The 19,311-nt window shown below is 39.6% G+C and overlaps 1 protein-coding gene across 4 annotated transcripts; it reads left to right on the plus strand.

Moving 5' to 3' along the window:
• Window positions 1-844: 844 nt before the first annotated feature.
• klc3 (kinesin light chain 3) lies at window positions 845-19,263 on the plus strand. Of its 4 annotated transcripts, none has more exons than XM_010793620.1 (14): window positions 845-902; window positions 5,530-5,778; window positions 6,317-6,382; window positions 7,860-8,024; window positions 8,712-8,787; window positions 9,815-10,086; window positions 10,719-10,801; window positions 11,208-11,295; window positions 12,286-12,387; window positions 12,889-13,062; window positions 13,251-13,350; window positions 15,181-15,361; window positions 15,780-15,846; window positions 16,825-19,263. In XM_010793620.1, the coding sequence occupies exons 2-14, from the start codon at window positions 5,569-5,571 to the stop codon at window positions 16,906-16,908; spliced, it is 1,668 nt and encodes a 555-aa protein (XP_010791922.1). In that variant the 5' UTR covers window positions 845-902; window positions 5,530-5,568; the 3' UTR covers window positions 16,909-19,263. The 4 variants fall into 4 exon arrangements, with proteins under 4 accessions (XP_010791922.1, XP_010791920.1, XP_010791923.1 ...); XM_010793618.1 differs by lacking the exon at window positions 845-902 and adding an exon at window positions 3,383-3,622; XM_010793621.1 differs by lacking the exon at window positions 845-902 and adding an exon at window positions 3,386-3,622 and having other exon boundaries at window positions 9,815-9,960.
• The last annotated feature ends 48 nt before the right edge of the window (window positions 19,264-19,311 follow it).

A 19,311-nucleotide genomic window follows, 5' to 3' on the forward strand; every position in this document is an offset into this window, starting at 1 on the left:
AAGGACAAACACCGTCTTGATGGTTTCCAGAAGTATGTTGTATAGTGAGCTGTATATTATAATTGGTCCAACAGTGGGGTGTGAGTTTGGATCTGTGAAGCAGAATTCACACAGCCAACAACCGACTGATGTTCAGGTGCAGGTTTTACATTTACTTTTACATCTTTGTGCCGAGGGAACCATTGTCTCATGATCAGCTCTCAAGTAACAGAACTTATCTCGACACTGTGAGCCCCGTACACTCAAACACTCATGGTGTTTGTTCTTCAGATCCTATTGATCTGTACTCACTGTATATTAGGCTGCTGTGCTGGGCCACGGCCCACTGACTCCCACGAAATGCTGCTGTAATGAATTCTAAATGTAACTTGAATTGATTGTTTCCTAAATCCTGGTCCCTCCACTGGCCGGCTAATGTGAAATGAATAAGATTATTGCTGCCCCCACCCTGTGACCTCTCGGTCACACATGGAGCACCCAGCTAATCTGGCTGAACAGACCAGCTAATCTGTGACATGGGTGCATCACTATAATATAAAGGAACTAATTAAGTGCTTAAGAAATATGTTTAGATAATATATAATATTCAGTTATATGTTTTTAAACTGAACACATCTGTATTTTAAAATGATGATTGGTTGATAAACATGTACATGTAAACCTAATATGTTGGTGACATTTCCATTTAATCACAGTGATAGGACTGTTCAGATCAAATAAGTTATTTATTATTTATCAACACTCGAGAAAACCTCTGATAATCTGTCTTTGACAAACTGATATTCATGTGTGTGCATGCCCTCCTGCAGGCAGTTCGTCTCTCTGACAGATAGATGTCGACCCTGACAGGACATCACGGCCAGCCCTGGTGCCTCAGTGTATTGTGGGAAATCTGGGATCAGGTAAACTCCTCAAATGCGTCAAGTTCCGTGAACATAACTGGAAAGATACAGGAAGTTGAGCCTGTGTCTTCAGAATAAAAGCAGTGTGTTGCGTGAGTCAAACCTAACTAACTTTGTCTGCCTATTTTAGTATTGATTCATTTTGGAGTTGTGCTGATGTCTTGTTGTTTTATGATAAACTGGCCATCAACGCAAAGTTGAACCTGAACTATTGAAGCTTGAAAAAATATATATCTGATCCATACATTTGTAGAACAGTGAGTGAAACTATAGTTGAAATACTTGTGGTTGATTTATCCTGGTTTACCTATTTGGTGCATCCCATTCATATCTTTGAACAGTGAAAGGGTGCAGAGAAGGGCAGTGGTTGAAGAAGTATTCAGATACCTCACTGTAAAAATGCCCCACTGCAAGTGGAGCTCACGCAAACAGGGTTCAAATATAAGAAGGCCTAAATATCAGCAAATGCACTTTAATATGAAGAAGAATCAATATGAAAAGCTTTTTTGGGCATTATGCATTGTGCAGCTGACTTCCTGCTGTAGATGTGTATGTTGTTTTTGCTACAGCTATGCATCATATTCTACAAGATCATTCTTTTGTTATGCACTGTGCTGGGAGAACACCATATTTACAAAGGTAAAGTACACTTTTTATGAGTTTTCAGAAAAACAGCTTTGTGAAAAAATGTTTTTCATCTGATCCAATATATTCGTTAAATAGTATATCTGGCTTAATAGATAAGATCAGTTTCTCAAAGTACCATTTCACAATCGTTCAGTGTCAGAAACATGATTTCATTGAACAACAAGTCAATAATAACTAAAGCTGTCGGACAAAACGAGTTGAATATATACCCCTGGGGCCGTATTCACAAAGCATTTTATCTTACCGCTAGGAGTGCTCCTAACTCGCGCTAAAACATTTTACGTAGGAGTTTTTTCTTAAAAGTTATTCACAAAGCCGCTGAGACCTACTCATACTAAGGATAAATCACTAAGATTGAACTAAGAGTGACGCGCCGTTGCTATGGATGACGTCGATTCTCGTGCATGAGTTTAGAAGCGGTCAGTACGGTGATTGGTTGTTCAGAGTAGGCGGTCTCGGTGAAACTCATCCGCAACATCCCACAAACGAGCCCACTAAATCACCGAAAAACAAGGAAATAGCCTAGGCTAGAAATGTATTCCTATCAAATAGTTATGGACAGTGCAGTTAGCAGAATACACACATGATGACAAGTTTGTGCAGACCACGATAATGACGTTGTGCACGTTAAAGAGAGAGAGCAAACAATAAAAATACGTAAATTGCATTAAATCGAGGAGGCAATTAAAAGCACCCTGCAAACTATTATCCAATGAGCATATTTCCAGCTCTTAAACACTTTCAATAACAGCCCATACCGCCGTTCAAGTCCCCCTATCATGATGAATGAAAACAATCTGCGTGTTGATGGAATGTACTCTCTTTCTATTGACGAACACGTCCTCATCTTTTGATGGCGCAATTATTTGTATGTGCGTCCCGTCAATAGCACCGACCACACCGGGCATACCTGCATTGCCATGAAGTTGGCTTTGATCCTGTGTAGTTGTTGATTGTCCAAAGGAAACCGGATAAACTGTTGGATGATATGTGGTCTAGAGAGCGCGTTGATGGTTTGGTTTATGGCACAGCTGACTGATGGTTGCGATATTCCTAAATCGTCGGCATTGCAAAGTTGCATTTTCCCTGTTGCTAAATATCGTAATGTTGCCAAACATTTTATTTCCGGACTAATCGGGTTATTCCTGTTAGTCGGGGATAGTATTGCATCCCGCACTAATTCCACAACAAGTTTGATACCCTCACGATTTAGCCTATATCTCTTGATCAATTCACAGTCTTCCATTATCTCCAAAACATTTCGTCTCTCAGCCATTTTCAGATTCTTTGTGAATAGGTCTTACTGAGTTAGGAGTCCTCTCGAGGACTTTTAAGCTCTCCCAGACTTAGGTGCTACTTTTAGGCTTAAAATACTTTGTGAATTGCTCTTAGTGAATAAAATTAGGAGTCCTAAATTTAAGACTGACACGCCCATTATGCTTAGGAGTTTCTCCTAAATTCGCCAGTTAGGAGCTACTTTTAGCCCTAAAATCCTTTGTGAATACGGCCCCTGAGATATAGGAGAGTGGAATGATTGATTGATTGATTGATTGATTGATTGATTGATTGATTGATTAATAAAAACTGAAATAATCAAGTAAATTACAACTTTTACTTCAATGTACTCATGGAGTACTCAAGTAAGTAAGTAAGTGTACTTAATGTCCACAACTGAAAACAGTTTTTGACAAATGTATACCCTACCATACAGGGAAACTATTCTTTTACCTATTCAAGGAATCAAGCACTTTTCGCTTCATATCATTTAAATGCACCTTTATGTGCGTTGACAAGACTTTTATTCTGAAGGTGAAGCCGGAAGTTAAATGTCTTGTTATGCTAGCTTAATGCTAATGAGTTTGTGATGACAGGAGTAGCTGAGCGCCGAGGAGCAGCAGGTGAATCATTAACAGTTCCTAGTTTATCACTGTCCCAACAGTAAATAAACTGACAGGTACTGTAAGCGAAAATGATACGCTGTATACCGGTTTCTCTTTCCAAATTAAAATAATATTAACAGCTCAGAGTGGACAAAAAGACGCCACCACGCCGCCGGAGCCTGGATTTAGCAGGTAGCGTTGACGCTATAAATAACTGTGGATGTAATCTGAATGAAGCCTTCATTTCTGCCTGTGTTTACATCGTATTTCAGACCCAATAGTTATCGAGCACTGTTACAGGAGAGCTGTTAACTGTTGTCCAGTATAGCCAAGGACGTTTTCACAACAAACTGTACAGAAATGTCTCAATGTGACGCAGTCGTCATTATATCATCGGAGAGGTTGTAGGTTCAACATGAGCGTGATAAATACATTGTTACCGACACGATGGTGCACTGACCGGAGGTCTGCTGCTCCGCCCACAGTAGGCTACACACAGAACACACAGAGTAATGTGTGTTTCATATCTATATGTGCTTCTACCCATAGAGGTAAATAGTGTACCTTTACTCCAATACATGTATTTAATACCTTTAGTTACTTAGATGTGGATGAATGATGTGAAATATAATCAAGTCTTAAATCAGACTTTAGTTCCACCTGGAGTAAATTCACAAGCTACCCTGCAGTATACACAGTCATTCAAACTAGCTGCACCTTTACCAGCTTTGAGGAAACTTTCATGATCAATCATTATAATCAAAGCTGGTAAAGGTGCAGCAAGTTTTAATGGCTTCAGATAGGGCTGCTCGATTATGGCAAAAATCATAATCTCGATTATTTGGGTCAATAATTGATATCACGATTATTAAAAACGATTATCCATTTACTTTGAAAACATCCATTTATTGAAAAGGAATGTTGAACAGTATGTTTTTAACAGTTGATTAACCTGAACTTTAAGTATAATTCAACTGAAAAACCAATAAAAAAAATTGTTTTTAAATAAATAACTAAATTAAAATAATAAAATAATCGTTTTATTTCGATTATGTGGTTTTCATAATCGTTGCAACTTGCAAGCCAAAATCGTAATTGCGATTAAAATACGATTAATTGAGCATCCCTAGCTTCAGACAATTGACAAAAAACATCTTAAATCTTCACTGTATTCTATTTGCTTTTTATCCGATGACCTAGCACTAGAGCCAGCTGAGTTAGAGCCAAGGTGATACTATAATAACAGCATGCTGACTTCTAAATACTGCTTGTTAAGAATGTACTTCTAAAATAATCTTTATGTTGGAAGTTACAGACGTATACTTTGACTTCATAGTGTTATTACTGTAAAGTCCCCAAAAGCTCCTATTACTAATGGCTACTCTTCTCTAGAACATCTACTACAGTAGTACTTGTGCTGCTGCTTTCCTACTGTCATGACTCTCACTACTCAACCTGGCATTACTACTGCCACTTGTACTAGTATTAATAATACTAGCCTACTAATTCTTCTCTAACAACTAGTACCACAATGACTGACACGCTGTTACAGCTAGGCCTTCTGCTACTATTTGCTACCTATTCTACAGGTAGTACATGTACTTCTGCTTCCGCTTTGACTACTTATCGACTACTACTTATTTTTATTGAAATGTAAAACCAACCATTGAACATGTTATGGAATTAAATGTGTAAATCCTTAATCCTCTCTGATTACAACAAATAAAATATACAAAAATTAAAATAATTCCAAAATATCCTTTTTTTAAATAACATTTTCCCAAGTAATCACAAGTCATCATGATAACTACTTAATAATATATACAATCTTATATCCACTGTTGACCAAAATGTATCCAATGTATTTTAAAAGACTACTTTTGCTATCCCTTAACTTCCACTATTACAACTTCTATTACTACTGTCACTATTACACTTTTATTCTCCTATTATTTCTACTGCTAATCTTTAATATTCTACTACTACTTTTAATACCACAAGCCCTGTTTTTACGGTATTTCCCTCTCTATTTTAATACATAACTATGAATACCACTAAAATGACTTTCCATTGTTTGACCCCCTTTGTGCTGCTCCCAGGTCAGTTGCTGCGAGAGAGGGAACCTCAGAGTGGCAGCCATGTTTTCGGCGGAGGAGATTCTGTGCAACACGCAGCAGGTGATCGCCGGGCTGGAGGCGCTGAGAGGAGAGAACCGCAGTCTGTTGGACAACCTGCAGGAGGCGCTGGAGAGCCGGGCGGCGCCTGAGAGCGGCAGCGTGGAACAGGAGAAGAGCGGCATCATCCGCCAATCACTGGAGAGGATCGAGCTGGGGCTGAGCGAGGCACAGGTAGGTACACCTATAGGGACGTACTCTTTGTGGTACTTTAAGGTGCTATTAGCTCTTCGTAGCATTTTTGCGTCTTTTAGCTTTTTTTATTTATTTTTTTATGGGCCAAAACAAGTTTTTCAACAGTAGCTGTTAATAATGGTGCCACTTCTGATTTGAAACTAATGGGCCAACATTTAAAAGGGGTGTCTCTCACTGACAAACACAAATAAATCCCTTTGACATGTGTAGCTTTATGGAGTCATTTAGCCTGTTTTAGCTCCTAGATTAGATTTGACTGAACATTGACTTCATGGTTCAGTCGCAATACTCTTATCAAGCCCATTCCAGCAAAGCTATGCATCTCTTTTCATCAAATAAGCTCTGATTAACCACCGCATTGGGAAGAATAAAGGTGGACAGTAAAGATATGAAACCTCATCCTAAATGAAAATCTTTGTCTCAAGGAATGCTCAGTTCAAAGAAGAATTACATTGATTATCAAATGACGTTAGAGTTTTAGATTGCACTCTGAGGAGTTGCCCTCTGTACCCTCCAGGTGATGATGGCGCTGTCGGCTCATCTGGGCTCTCTGGAGGCGGAGAAACAGAAGCTGCGTGCTCAGGTACGTTTCTGCAGGACATTACATTAAAACAAAGAACAACTGAAGAGGAAAATAACAGATCGCTGACTTCGGTAAATCCTTTATTGTGTTTTCTGACCCTAAAGAAAAGTATACTCTCTCAAATCCTCCTCCTTCATGCTTTTCTCCTCAAAACCAAACATCCTTCTCCCTCCTTTTTTCTTCCTCCTTGTTCCAACTCCCTTTCACTCATTGATCCTCTGTTACACTTATTCCTTCATCTCCAACCAATCATTCTCCTCCTCTTCCCTCTTTCTCTCTGTCCACATGTATTCTCTTCCTTACATTCCTTTCCCTTTTCACCCTCTTGGGCCATTGTCTTTTGTCTGCATGTTCCTTTCTTTTCCCTTTCTCTCCCCTACATCCTTTCTACTTCCCGTTCTCATTCCTGTGTCCTCTCTCTATGGTTGCGTTCCAATAGTCCATTTAGCTTAGGAACCTTCCTAACGGAGTGAAATGACCAGGAAGTACGTCAGTGGCAGCCATGTTAAGTGCCGTTCCAATTCTCCAAATGAAAGGAAAGGAGGTTTCAAACTTCCTTTATAACCTCCTTTAGCTTAGGAACCACTGGACCTCCCTTACCGAAAGGAGAGGAGAAAATGCTGCCCCACAATGCATTGCAGCCGCAGCATTTGCGTCACACAACAGTCGGCCGTTCACGGACACAAACGATTATGACGGAGAAATGATATCATGAAAGTTACGGTGCTTATTAAGCATTTTAAAACGTATGTGGTAAGTTGCCAAAGTGCTTTGTTTTGAACGTTCATCAGTATTATAATCAAAAAGAGAAATATGAACGTTAGTTTTTACTGAAATGATCAAATAAAGTGAACATTTCACTGAGCTGTGTGGGGTTTGTTCAACTTTTAAAAGATGTTTGAATGGTGATATACACAGTGATAGGTGTTAAGGACTAACGTTTATAATAAATACATTTGTATTGATTTTAAGATATTTTCATAGTTCATACCATCATACTGGGATCATTTGTATTAATGTGGACCGGAGGGAGAGGGTGAAGAGCATAAATTTCACTTTCCTTTTTTATTTCAATTACAACTTTGGTCATGAAGAATATGTTTCTCTGTCCACGTTCATAAAGCATAAAACAACAGCATCAGAGCACGGTGCAGAGTCTCTAGATGAGTCCCTCGTTCTTATTAAACATCCATGTAGTCTGTTGTATAGAACACTGTAGTTTCCATAGTTTCACCACAGCAGCAGACGCACACAATGACGTCCGCTGGCGCATCATAAACACGTCGGATAGTGAAAGTGCATTCGGATTCTCTAAAGTACCGCAGTCTCTTCTCCTAAGTCCTTTTGAATTCTCCTATCCACTATCCCTTAACCCCGTGACGTTTCACTCAGAGGTCAAGGAATAGGAGATAGGGTTAGAACTTAGGAGCTGATTTTTGGATTATCGGAACGCAACCTATGTCTCTGTGCCCCCCAGGTGCGGCGCTTCTGTCAGGAGAACCAGTGGCTGAGGGACGAGCTGGCAGGAGCCCAGCAGCGCCTGCAGGACAGGGAACAGGAGGTGGTGACCCTGGAGGAGCAGAACAGACACCTGCAGTTCATGTCCTCCATACGCAAGTACGACCTGGACGAGCCGCAGCTGGTGAGCAGACAACAAACACCACGCAAACACTAATATGTGTGTGTGTACTCAGGAAGACTTTACTATGAATACATGTAGTTCTTTAAATAACAAAGAATCCTCCGAACCTGCCAGACCTGTCAGCTCGTTATGGAAGGTAGCCTGAGGTATGGTATTATCTGGATGTTTTTCTGTGGATATATTCTGTCCTGTAAGTCTTTAATGACTTATTGTAGAGAACCCCATTTTTGGTTGAAAAAATAAGACACAGTTGACAAACACAAGCTGAAATACTTTTTTACTTCTATATATCTAGAAGATATAGCAAAACCTTTGCATTGTGAATTAAAGGCCACTGTTCACCACGTCTAGCTTTAGCTTGGTCTTTATTCATTCTTGAGGGGAACAAATCCACCATGTCCACCAGCTGTTTATGAACTGGTGATGAATCAGAGTGTATTTGCTGAAATGGGCTTGATAAGAGCACCGAGACTGAGCCATGTTATCAATGTGCCTTATATTCAAATCTAGGAGCTCAAACAACTCCTAAAATTCATTTGTTTGTTAACGTGGTCCATTAGTTTAAAATCTAAATTGAGACCACTGCTGCTGTGTAGTGTACTCATTGAGCAAATATATATATATATATATGATGTTGTAATTGGTCCGCAGTTGCATTGTTTGCTGAATGTGTCTTCCTCACCTCAGGATGACAAAGACGCGTCTTCAACCAAAGATCCCCTGGATGACCTCTTTCCTACTGAGGATGAGGAGCAGTCACAGAGTAAGACTCTAGTCTTTAGATCTGTTACTCATTCACAGCATAAATGTACATTTCCATTCATCCAGATTGTCAGGTCTGCAAAAGAACACTCAAAAGCCCAGAAAATAGAACTGAAACGGCTCAAAAGTATTTTTGGGAACTAATCCTTTTAATGTTCTAATTAGCTATACATCACACATGTTGTTTATGTGTGTGAGTGGATTACAAATCCTCTGTTTTCATAGAGGTGCAGATGAACATGTTTTCATTGGACACACTGAAGAGTGTAACTGTGTTGCTGCTGGGTATATTTAGCGTAACAACTTTTCACACACAGTAAAGACATCTCGAGGTCTGGTGTCACATTTTTGTCTTGTGTAATAATGCACGATGGCATCTATTCAGAGAAATGCATGATGTCAGCCAGTGAGAATAATCTAAAAGCGATTTCCCCATCCAGCTAAATGTTTTCTTTTTAAAAGCAAGTTGGGAATGTATTTATTGTCTTGTATGGATGTATAGTATAACAGCACCTCAAGTAACACCTCGTCTTTATATTTGATTTAATGCTCCAATATAGTCACATTCTGTCAAAAACACTTTGGAAACAAGTGTTAAATCTTCACAACAATATCAGTTCATGAATCAAATGTTTACTTCAGAATCAAGTGTATAACCAGGTGCGTTCACACATACAAGGAAATCTGCTTTGGTGTCTGGTGTTGCCAACAGAAACAATCCCACAAGATAGGTTGTAATGATAGGTAATCATGTAATATGTAATACAAATAAGTATTTTTAAGAAACCATTTAGCATAAAAAAAAACGAAATATTTGAAAGTGGAGGGCTATGTAAACATGTGTGCAGAATTCAGAGTGTGAACATGGCTTTATACAAAATAAAGAACAACACGTTTATATGATGTTAATTCATGTAATGCATGATGTTTGTGGGGTGGATAAAAAGTTGTTAATGAAATGTAATTGAAATATCATGATGCTAGTATTAAATAGTGCATGTATCTGAGCATCTCTGCCCTCTGCTCAGTGTCCCAGCCTCACCACAGCAGTGCAGCGGCGGCAGCGCAGCAGGGGGGGTACGAGATCCCCGCCCGGCTGCGCACCTTGCACAACCTGGTCATCCAGTACGCCTCCCAGGGCCGCTACGAGGTCGCTGTGCCGCTCTGCAAACAGGTGGGAGGAGCCTCACCTTTAAACTGCACTAGCTCTGGCTCCTTGAATCCCTGCATCTCTTCTGGAAACTCACTGCAACCTCACCCTCTGTCCTGCATCAGTTCAGCCCAAAGTAATCGCTCCCAGGTGCACTGCAGGGCTGAGACCAATCCTCCTAGGGGGATCAGGACAGAGAGTTCTGAAATGCTGATGGAAATGCAGTCTTTCCAAGATATAAAACACTACGTACGGATAGAGATGGGAAATGACACTGAAGCTTTAATACAATGTGTTCATAGCTTGTGTCAAATGAGGAATACACAAAGTTGCAAACCTCCCTGGTGCTTAAGACAGCGCTTTATTCCGTTTTTAAAAGTTTTACAGCTGAACTTTGTTATCAGCACATTAGTAGAAAAGAGGAGAAGAATTGAGAAGTATCAGGATGTCCATTAGAAACACTAAATCAACATAAGAACATATCCTCCTTATATAGTGATAATGTTCCAATATGAATATGCTAATTTAATGACGGTCCCATTGGATAACAGTGTCACAAATATGACATAAATATCACCCATGAGCCTACAGTGAGCACTGAGCCGAAAAAACAGCAACTTAAAGAGCTGCTCTCGTTTTGCAAGCCTCCGGATCTCTCTGTGTCTTTCTTGGGTTGAAACGTCTAATCTTTATCTGCTCAAATGATCAAAAAGCCAGGAGTTTGATCATGTTAATGTGGCCATCTCTATGTACTGATCCAATGCTTATGTATGTGTCAACAGGCTCTGGAAGACCTAGAGAAGTCCTCAGGTCACACACACCCAGACGTAGCCACCATGCTGAATATACTGGCGCTGGTGTACAGGTGAGGTCACCAACAGAACACTTTTATAAAGATTATACACCACAATTAGATAAGGTCACTGGTATTGATGACATCATCTAGCAAATTCATTTGAATTGCATCGTTAACTGACAAATGTCTCCGATCTGTTAACGATGCTGCATAGAATATTGTATTACATTGATCTGCTGTGTATTTATGTATCAACCTTTGCCATCAATGCTATATAATACTATTCTAACTACAAACTCATTGTTTTTACCCTTTTTATAATATTAAAGGTCTTGCTATAATAAAAAAAGAAGGAATGAAAAATCGAATTCAGCATTACAATGTTCCCCCACAACTCTATTCGCCAAAACAATGTGATCATATATACAAAGTAGAATCTGAGGTGACAATAAGTGCAGTGTGTGTTTCTCTACAGAGATCAGAACAAATACAAAGAAGCAGCCAACCTGCTGAACGATGCGCTGGCCATCAGAGAGAAAACTCTGGGGATGGACCATCCCGCTGTGAGTTTCTTCTATTTAAATTCATTCAATAAGTCTGCTGTAGCCCACTGACACACTTTCATCAGCGCTCACACACTGAATAACCTGGAACAAATGCTGCTGCTTTTGTATTTATTCCACTTGCTTTTCACTTATTATTGTGTTTGTTTGTAAACTTAAAGGTCCCATGTCATGGCCATTTCTACTGATCACAATTCCATTGTTGAGTCTACTAAAATACATTTGCATTGTTCAATCTTCCAAACTCACATTGGTTTCTCATACAGCATCTTTGTATAGTATGTGTATTCACTCTCTGTCCTACACGGCTTGTTGGAGCTCCTGCCCCCCCCTCCCTGTGAGCCCAGTGGCTGTCTGCGAGACCCAGCGAAACCAGCCCGAACACACACACACTCCTGCAGCCTGGCTGGGAGTTTGTGTGTGTGCCCAGGCTGAGTTCCACGGTGTCTCGCTGTCTCGCCGACCCCACACCAGTGAGCCAGCTCACAGTGTCCCGCTCCTCGCAGCAGCGAGCCTGGCAACGTTCCGCCGAGTATGTGTGTGTGTGTGTGTGTGTGTGTGTGTGTGTGTGTGGAAGTCCACGGATTGGTCCAAACGTAACGGCTCCGCGGACGTAACGTACTGTAATGTACGTTACGTTACGTCACTATACCCAAAATACGTCACTATACCCAAGAAGAAAACAATGGAAAAAGAGAAATCTCCAACGAGGCGTTCTGGGGCAGCATAGACAGGTCTTTTCTGTGTTAGAGTTTTACTCGCTACAGGGTGTACTTTGAGGGTTTGTGACTCTGCAGACCGTTTACATGCAGAAAAAGCTACATAACACACAAGGGGACGGGTAATAACCAGAAAAACATGACATGGGACCTTTAAACACATCTTGTGTGCACTAGTATTAGTAGAAACATGTTTTTCATCTCAGTAGTTCAGGTCAGACTCACTGAGCTGGTGTGTATGAACATTGTGTGTTTTTGTTTGTCTGTGCAGGTGGCAGCAACGCTCAACAACCTGGCAGTGCTTTATGGGAAAAGAGGAAAATACAAAGAAGCAGAGCCGCTGTGTAAAAGAGCTCTGGAGATCAGAGAGAAAGTGAGCGGACACACTCTTGTTTTACTCTTCTTATGAAAACCTTCAGAGTAAAATGATTCAAATGTTTGCTCTTCAGAGATGTATGTAAAGGTTTATGCACCATAAACCTTTATATCTCCTACAAACCTTTGATGTATAGGCATTTATTCTAACCAAGGGTTTTCACTACAAGAACAATAGATAGTGAAAGTGGAACTCTTTCTTGTAAGAGAGCATTTTCACAGTGAGTTATGCTATCTTTACTTGAAGAAATAAGTTTGAAGACTTTCATCTTACTACTTCATGTCTGCTAAGGCACGGCCTTTGGCTGAATGAGGCAACACTATGGCCCCTTGCATTTGCATGATTAAAAACTGGCTCATTCCCAAGTAATCCTCAAGATTTTAGCTCTGCGTAAATGATCTCAATACATCTTCAATGAAGCATCAGACACTGTGATGGCTTTGGAAAGAGTCATGTGTGTTTTGTGCTCAGTGTATCTTGTGTCTGACCCCCCCCCAGGTGTTGGGCACTGATCACCCCGATGTGGCCAAGCAGCTGAACAACCTGGCCCTGCTGTGTCAGAACCAGGGGAAGTACCAGGAGGTGGAGCAGTACTACGAGCGCGCTCTGCACATCTACCAGAGCAAGCTGGGCCCGGACGACGCCAACGTGGCCAAGACCAAGAACAACCTGGTGAGAGGGCCTTCAGGAGGAGCCATTTTAGATTGTTCTGTTGCTCGTCTGAGTCTCCCTGTTTCCTCAACGAGTTCATTACTGTCAAGGTCTTCAGTCTAATGGAACCACACAACATTTCTTTATTTTGTACACTTTCCCCTAAACCGATCTCTCATCTGTTGTCCTGTTTCTATGTTCCCTCTCAGGCATCGTGCTATCTGAAGCAGGGGAAATACAGACAAGCTGAGTCTCTGTACAAAGAGATCCTGACCCGAGCACATGAGAAGGAGTTTGGATCTGTGGAAGGTACATATTGCTGGGGGGTTTTCATTTTGTTTAAGCACAAGTTTTATTTTACAGTGAGACTTTTGGAAAGTAATGACAACTCTTAATATTTTACTTTGATTTAGTGTTGCACGGTGTACCGATACTTGAAAGGTACCGCGATACCCTGCCGTTAAAAACGTTACGATTCCTCCGTTTCATTAGTATCGGTACTTTAAGAATGACGGGGAAAAGTACTCCGGTGAGAAAGCGCTGTTTTAATAAGAGCCGTGTGTGTTCAGCGCTCTGCTTCCACTCCCTGCACTGCAGCCGTGCCTGCAGTCCCTCCCCTCTCAAGTACGCTCTATGTGCCTCCCCTCTCTCATGCACGCGCTCGCTGTCAGAGCATGTGAGAAGACAAGAAGCATGGCTGCAAGTGGGAGTGCAACTGCCGCTGCGCCTCGGCTTGTTGACTAAAAAGACGCCAGAAGCTAAATTTGAAGTATTTTAACTATATCTCTGACAGTGAGGGCAAGCCTACGGACACCACGAGGCCTGTCCGTAAGAAATGTTTTAGATCCCTGCAAACCAAGGGAGCCAACACATCAAACTTGACTAAGCACCCGCCGACCGGCATCCAGAGCTGTTTAAAGAATTTGAAGACAGACAGGTTAGTGAATGTGATACATAATTACATCATGCTCAAGCCCATGCCCTCAAATCGAAGTCAAACAAGTGTAATTTATTTTGTGACAAACAAATGTTTTCGTAGTTTGACGAGGCAATTAATGGCAATGATAACTGTCTAATATGGCTATCTTTTTAGCTAACTCACCAATGTGGCTAACATCTGCAATGTACATTTTGTCAATAATTATTTATATTACTGTACTATTACATGTTAATAAAATATAAAGTTAACTATCAAAGAAATCACATAAACTCAAGGAAAAAGAAGAGACCATGTTGTAAGAAAACACTTAACAGATAAACTACAATTGTATTGATCATGAAAATAATAAAAGAAAAGTATCGACAAAGAATCGGAATCGCAATTCTTGACTTGGTATCGGTATCGGAACCAAAATGTTGGTATCGTGACAACACTACTTTGATTAGCTGTTTCAGTTAAAGCCAAATACAAGTATTGGTTATGATTATATCTGGATTTGAGTGCTTAATAAGAAGAGTTCTGTTTTCCTATATGATCCTAAACTAATACGTTGGTAGTGAGAACACAGGCACAGTCACTTTTAGTTACAGTTCATGTTAAAGTCTTTGAGTTGGCAAATTGAATGACATTTAAATACACATTAGTCCCAGTTAATTGATATTAATATCAGACCAAATAAGGCTTTAAAAGGAAAGCCACCAAGTGTACTAAAGTGAGCAAAGGGGGTTTGAATTGCTCATACATTTAATTTAGAAGAGAAACGTTCTCTCAAAAGTTACACAGCCTCATTTAATGGGCAGAATAAGTAGGATTGTCCTAAGTCTTGCAGAAGTGAGTGATAAATATAGAAAGGTTTAACACAAGTGGACAAAGCAAACAAATCTGAGTGAAACTGAGGTCACCTTTCCGTAACTGCTGTTAAAGGGAATGCACTTCTGTAGTAAAGTGCCTTTAAAAGACAAAAATATAATCAAAAGTAAACACCTAAATGTTCATCAGTGACCACGAGAAAGTTAGCTTATAGTACAAAGAAATACTTGGAAATACTGGAAATAATCCAAGAAGGATTCCCAACCGGAGTGGATCCTGTCTGGCCAGGTCTGCTGTAGACTGCTCATGTGTTCCTGCGGGAGTTTCACTGACCTGCCGGTATTAGCATTCTTATTGTTCATACTGGTTTGTTGCTGTCTGTCCTCCAGGGGACGGTCGTCCCAGCTGGTCCGGGGCAGAGGACGGTGGGGCGGGACAGGACGGGCTCAGTAACCTTAGGCGCAGCGGATCCTTCACCAAACTCAGAGAGTCGATACGAAGGAGCAGCGAGAAGCTGGTCCGCAAGCTGAGAGGAGTCGGAATAGAGGACAATATTCAGAGCAACGCTGGGTAATGTTCTGTTGACAAGGTGTTAACCTCTCACCTTAAGTCTAACTGTAGCTGAAACCCGTACACACCTCATAGATCGTCCACACAGATGCAGACCCTGATTTATGTAAAAGGAATCCTGTTTAATCATTTTACAAACAAACAATGTGAATAATAAGATAACATATAAAGTGATTTATTTTTCGAATGGTGGATACCTCATTTTTGAAAGAAAGGTTTCCTATTTAATATACAAGAACTCATTCTGACAGTCTGTATATACAAATATTGTTTTTCAGGCCTGTTGTTAAACCAGACATCAACTTTTTTCCAGAATCAGTTAAACCCAGCTTGTACAGTAGAAGTGTGTGTGTGTTTAGTAATATTATATCCCTTTTATAAAGATTAAGAGTCCATTATTACTGTCTCTCTGTTTCAGGATGAAGAGAGCGAACTCTCTGAATGTGCTGAATGATCGGGACAGAGAGAGTCAGGACGGGGCCCAGGTGAGAACACTGTGGATGTTTCCTTCGGTTTAACAGCGATGACATGCATGAGTAGTAACTGCGTGTGATTTTTGTGATGCGTCTGCACAGCACAATGTTCTTCCATGTTCATTTTGTGGATTATCAAACACACTTACAAAATATGACCAGTTGAGGAAGAACTATTCATATAGTATGCCACTAGAATATGTCCTTAAACTTAAGGGTACATTATGTCATAACAAATTACAAGTCATAGTATGCCATAAAGAATGTTATGAAAAAGTTAGTATATATCATATCATTCAAATTAAAACTAGATGATTTCATTCAAATGTCATGAAAAGGTCATAGTATAGTATGCCATACAGAATGTAAAAGTGTATGAGTTTGAGGATGCCTTTAATTGTCATAAAGAAGTTACAGTATAGCGTATCATAAACAATTTTAATCTAGTATACCATAAAGAATGTAAGAAAGTCATAGTTTAATAAATCATACGAAAAGTCATAGTGCATCAATAAGTCATAATAGGGTCTGCCTTGTAAAAATCCTAGTCATAAAGTATAGTTTGGTATAAATGTTTAATTAAGAATGCCATAGTATACTCATAAATAATCATAATAATTCACATGAAACATGTTGTGGCTCATGAAGACACAGGGACACCTTGGGGAGTTGAGTGGGATTTACAGCCATTCCATTTTCATCAAAAAGTCACATTGTAGTATATCATAAAGAAATTAAATGACTATGTCAAAAAATTTGATAAAAATATCCTAGTAAATTAGGCCATAAAAATGAAATATTGGACACGAGGTGCAGAGGCTAGCTAACCTGTAATGCTGCTGCTCACAAACAGCTGTTATCTCACTGGTTATGCATTTTCCTAGTGAGAAAGACAAGTAGAGCAGAGGGGTTTTAGCTCCGGTCTCTTTGAGAGACGTAGATGCCTCTGACTGTCCCACGTTCACATCCTCGTGTCTGTTTGTTCCTCAGTCGAGCCGCTTGGCAGATGTTCGAGGACTGAGCTCCAGCACACAGAGCCTGACAAGAAGAGGCTCACTGGGTGGTACCAGTTAACACACACACACACACACACACACGCACACACAGCTATCGCTCTCATCAGGTGTTCTACACTAAAGTGATTCCCCACTTTTGGAGATAGTTGTCGCAACTGCAGACTTTGTCAATAATCTAACGTGCAAATATTCCTAATTTAAAGAATTTATTACATGTAATCTAAGCTATTGAGAACATTTCACAGTTAGCACAATAATGACATGTTTGTATCTGGTGATGACAATTGTCTCCAGAAAGCGGTTAGAATATCGTTGTGAAGAACCTCTCCTTCCTTCCTGCTCACTGAAGAGGTCATATCATTATTTCTTGTTTTATTGAACTCAGTTTCCAAATTTCCTCACCAGGATTGACACTGTTAGAAAACAAAGTTTTCTATATTTAATTTCTTTATTTTAACCATGTCATTAGCAGATTAACAATAGAATTTCATCTTTCATATTAGTAACATTTCTATTAACAACAATGTAAAACAACATTATTTATGTTTAAATTCTCCGGAGAAAAACACTTGTATCGACATTAAGTTATACATTTTTATAAATTCACAGGAATGTAAAGTTGTTTGCACGATAATCAAAACTATGATGCGTTGTCACAATGTAAAATATTATTGCATTTGGTTTACAAGGGAGAAGTGAAGACGTTGGAACTGTTTGAGTTCTTTAAATGTATGTTGCCTTTATGATGTGCAGGTCCTTCTAATCATATGACTGAAACATCACAGATGTGCTTGTTCAGCTGCTTTGCTTCCCAGTCCAGTTTTGACATTCCACACTATGAGAATAAGGACCAACTTTTTTAAACTTGAATAAAAACAAACTAGCTGCACAAAATGAACACATATAAGATTTTTTAAATTGTACTATTGAATATGGATATTTTTGCACATTGATCAAAAATATATGAATATATATTAACTGACAATCGAACTCTTAAGCTGGTAAATCAATCAATACTTGAATATTAAAGTGATAAAGTGCACACTTCCATATCCAGCAATTATTTGTCAGTGTTCGAACACTATTCAGAGGTGTATAACAAAAGTACTGCTGTGTGCCTGAGTCAGTGTTTAACTCAAATGTGAGACCAGCTCAAAGGCAGGAGAAGGATTGAAGCTAACACTGACTGAGCAGCACCTTTGACTGAGAGCCACTCTGTGTAGGATTGGAACATTTCTGACTGATCCGCTACGCTGTCAAATCAAAGAAAGTGGAAACCATGACATCCAGCAGATGTTAGAGCAAGACTGTATAGAAAAGGCTCTATGCTGTACACATTCAGCAATTATCCTTTTGTGTAAGTTCAGAAATGTCTCAGACAAGCTTTGACAATCCAACATGATGATATGTGTCCAGAGCCAAAAGCAGACAGATACAGGTCTCAGCCTGTGAAGACGTACTTCTAGCAGCTGAAGGGCAACCCAGAGACACAAGGGGCTACGAGTCTGCCCCATATAACACTGAAACAAATATCAAATGATATGTGAGAATTCATATTCATTCCTAAACTGAATCAAAAATAATATTCAACCTGAAAAACCTTTTCATACTGTATTATCTTTTTTAAAACATTCAATTTACTTTTATTCAGGATCAAACTTTCAGATTAATGTTATTTTTCACATGATCAACATTTTTGGCCTGGATCTATCTCCATAGTAAACCTGGCTCAGTGTGACTGAGGAACACATTTAAGGTGGCCAACTTAAGAATGTCTGTCACTGATGCTCATTCTCTGAAACGCCTGAAATCCATAACTAGCTGCATCATACTATTGAAAATAGTAAACTAGCTTTTAATTTAACATGTCATTTCATTGTGATCTTTTGATTTTTTTATAGAAAGACTTACTTGAACTATTACTCCAACTGGTGATATGACAACATAGCATGGACTAAAATCATTTAATAACTATAATTGTATGCATACTCAAACCTCTGGAACGTTCAAAGACATTGACGCAAAAACAGAGAGTGCTGCTTGGAAATCTTCCCTCACTGAAAACAGCATTACATACTTTGACGTGGTTTCCCACGGTGGAGAACTACCGATTATCTGCTGTGGTAGAGGATGTCACTGCTGCACCCTGTCAGGGCTGAAAGCGCACACTAGTACCTGTAGAAGCTAGTTTGATATGAAACACATGTAAGAATGTTACGTATACAATGGGAAAGTGGAATATATCTCCTGATGCTGTTTATTCTGGTAAATATGTTTGTATTTTATATTTGCAAACCTGAGCTGAAATAAATGACCTTAAGATGTAAGAAATGTGTATTTGTTCGCATTGCTTTGTCTTTTAGAGTTTGACAATTTGTGTTTTCTTTATTATTAAGGACTGCTACACCAATTTCCAGCTTGAATAGCTACTGTGACTCCTCAATGAATGATGTTATTAAGA

The sequence above is a fragment of the Notothenia coriiceps genome, unplaced genomic scaffold (assembly GCF_000735185.1).
Source record: "Notothenia coriiceps isolate Sejong01 unplaced genomic scaffold, NC01 NC01_scaffold00037244, whole genome shotgun sequence".
In the NCBI taxonomy this organism is placed as follows: Eukaryota; Metazoa; Chordata; class Actinopteri; order Perciformes; family Nototheniidae; genus Notothenia; species Notothenia coriiceps.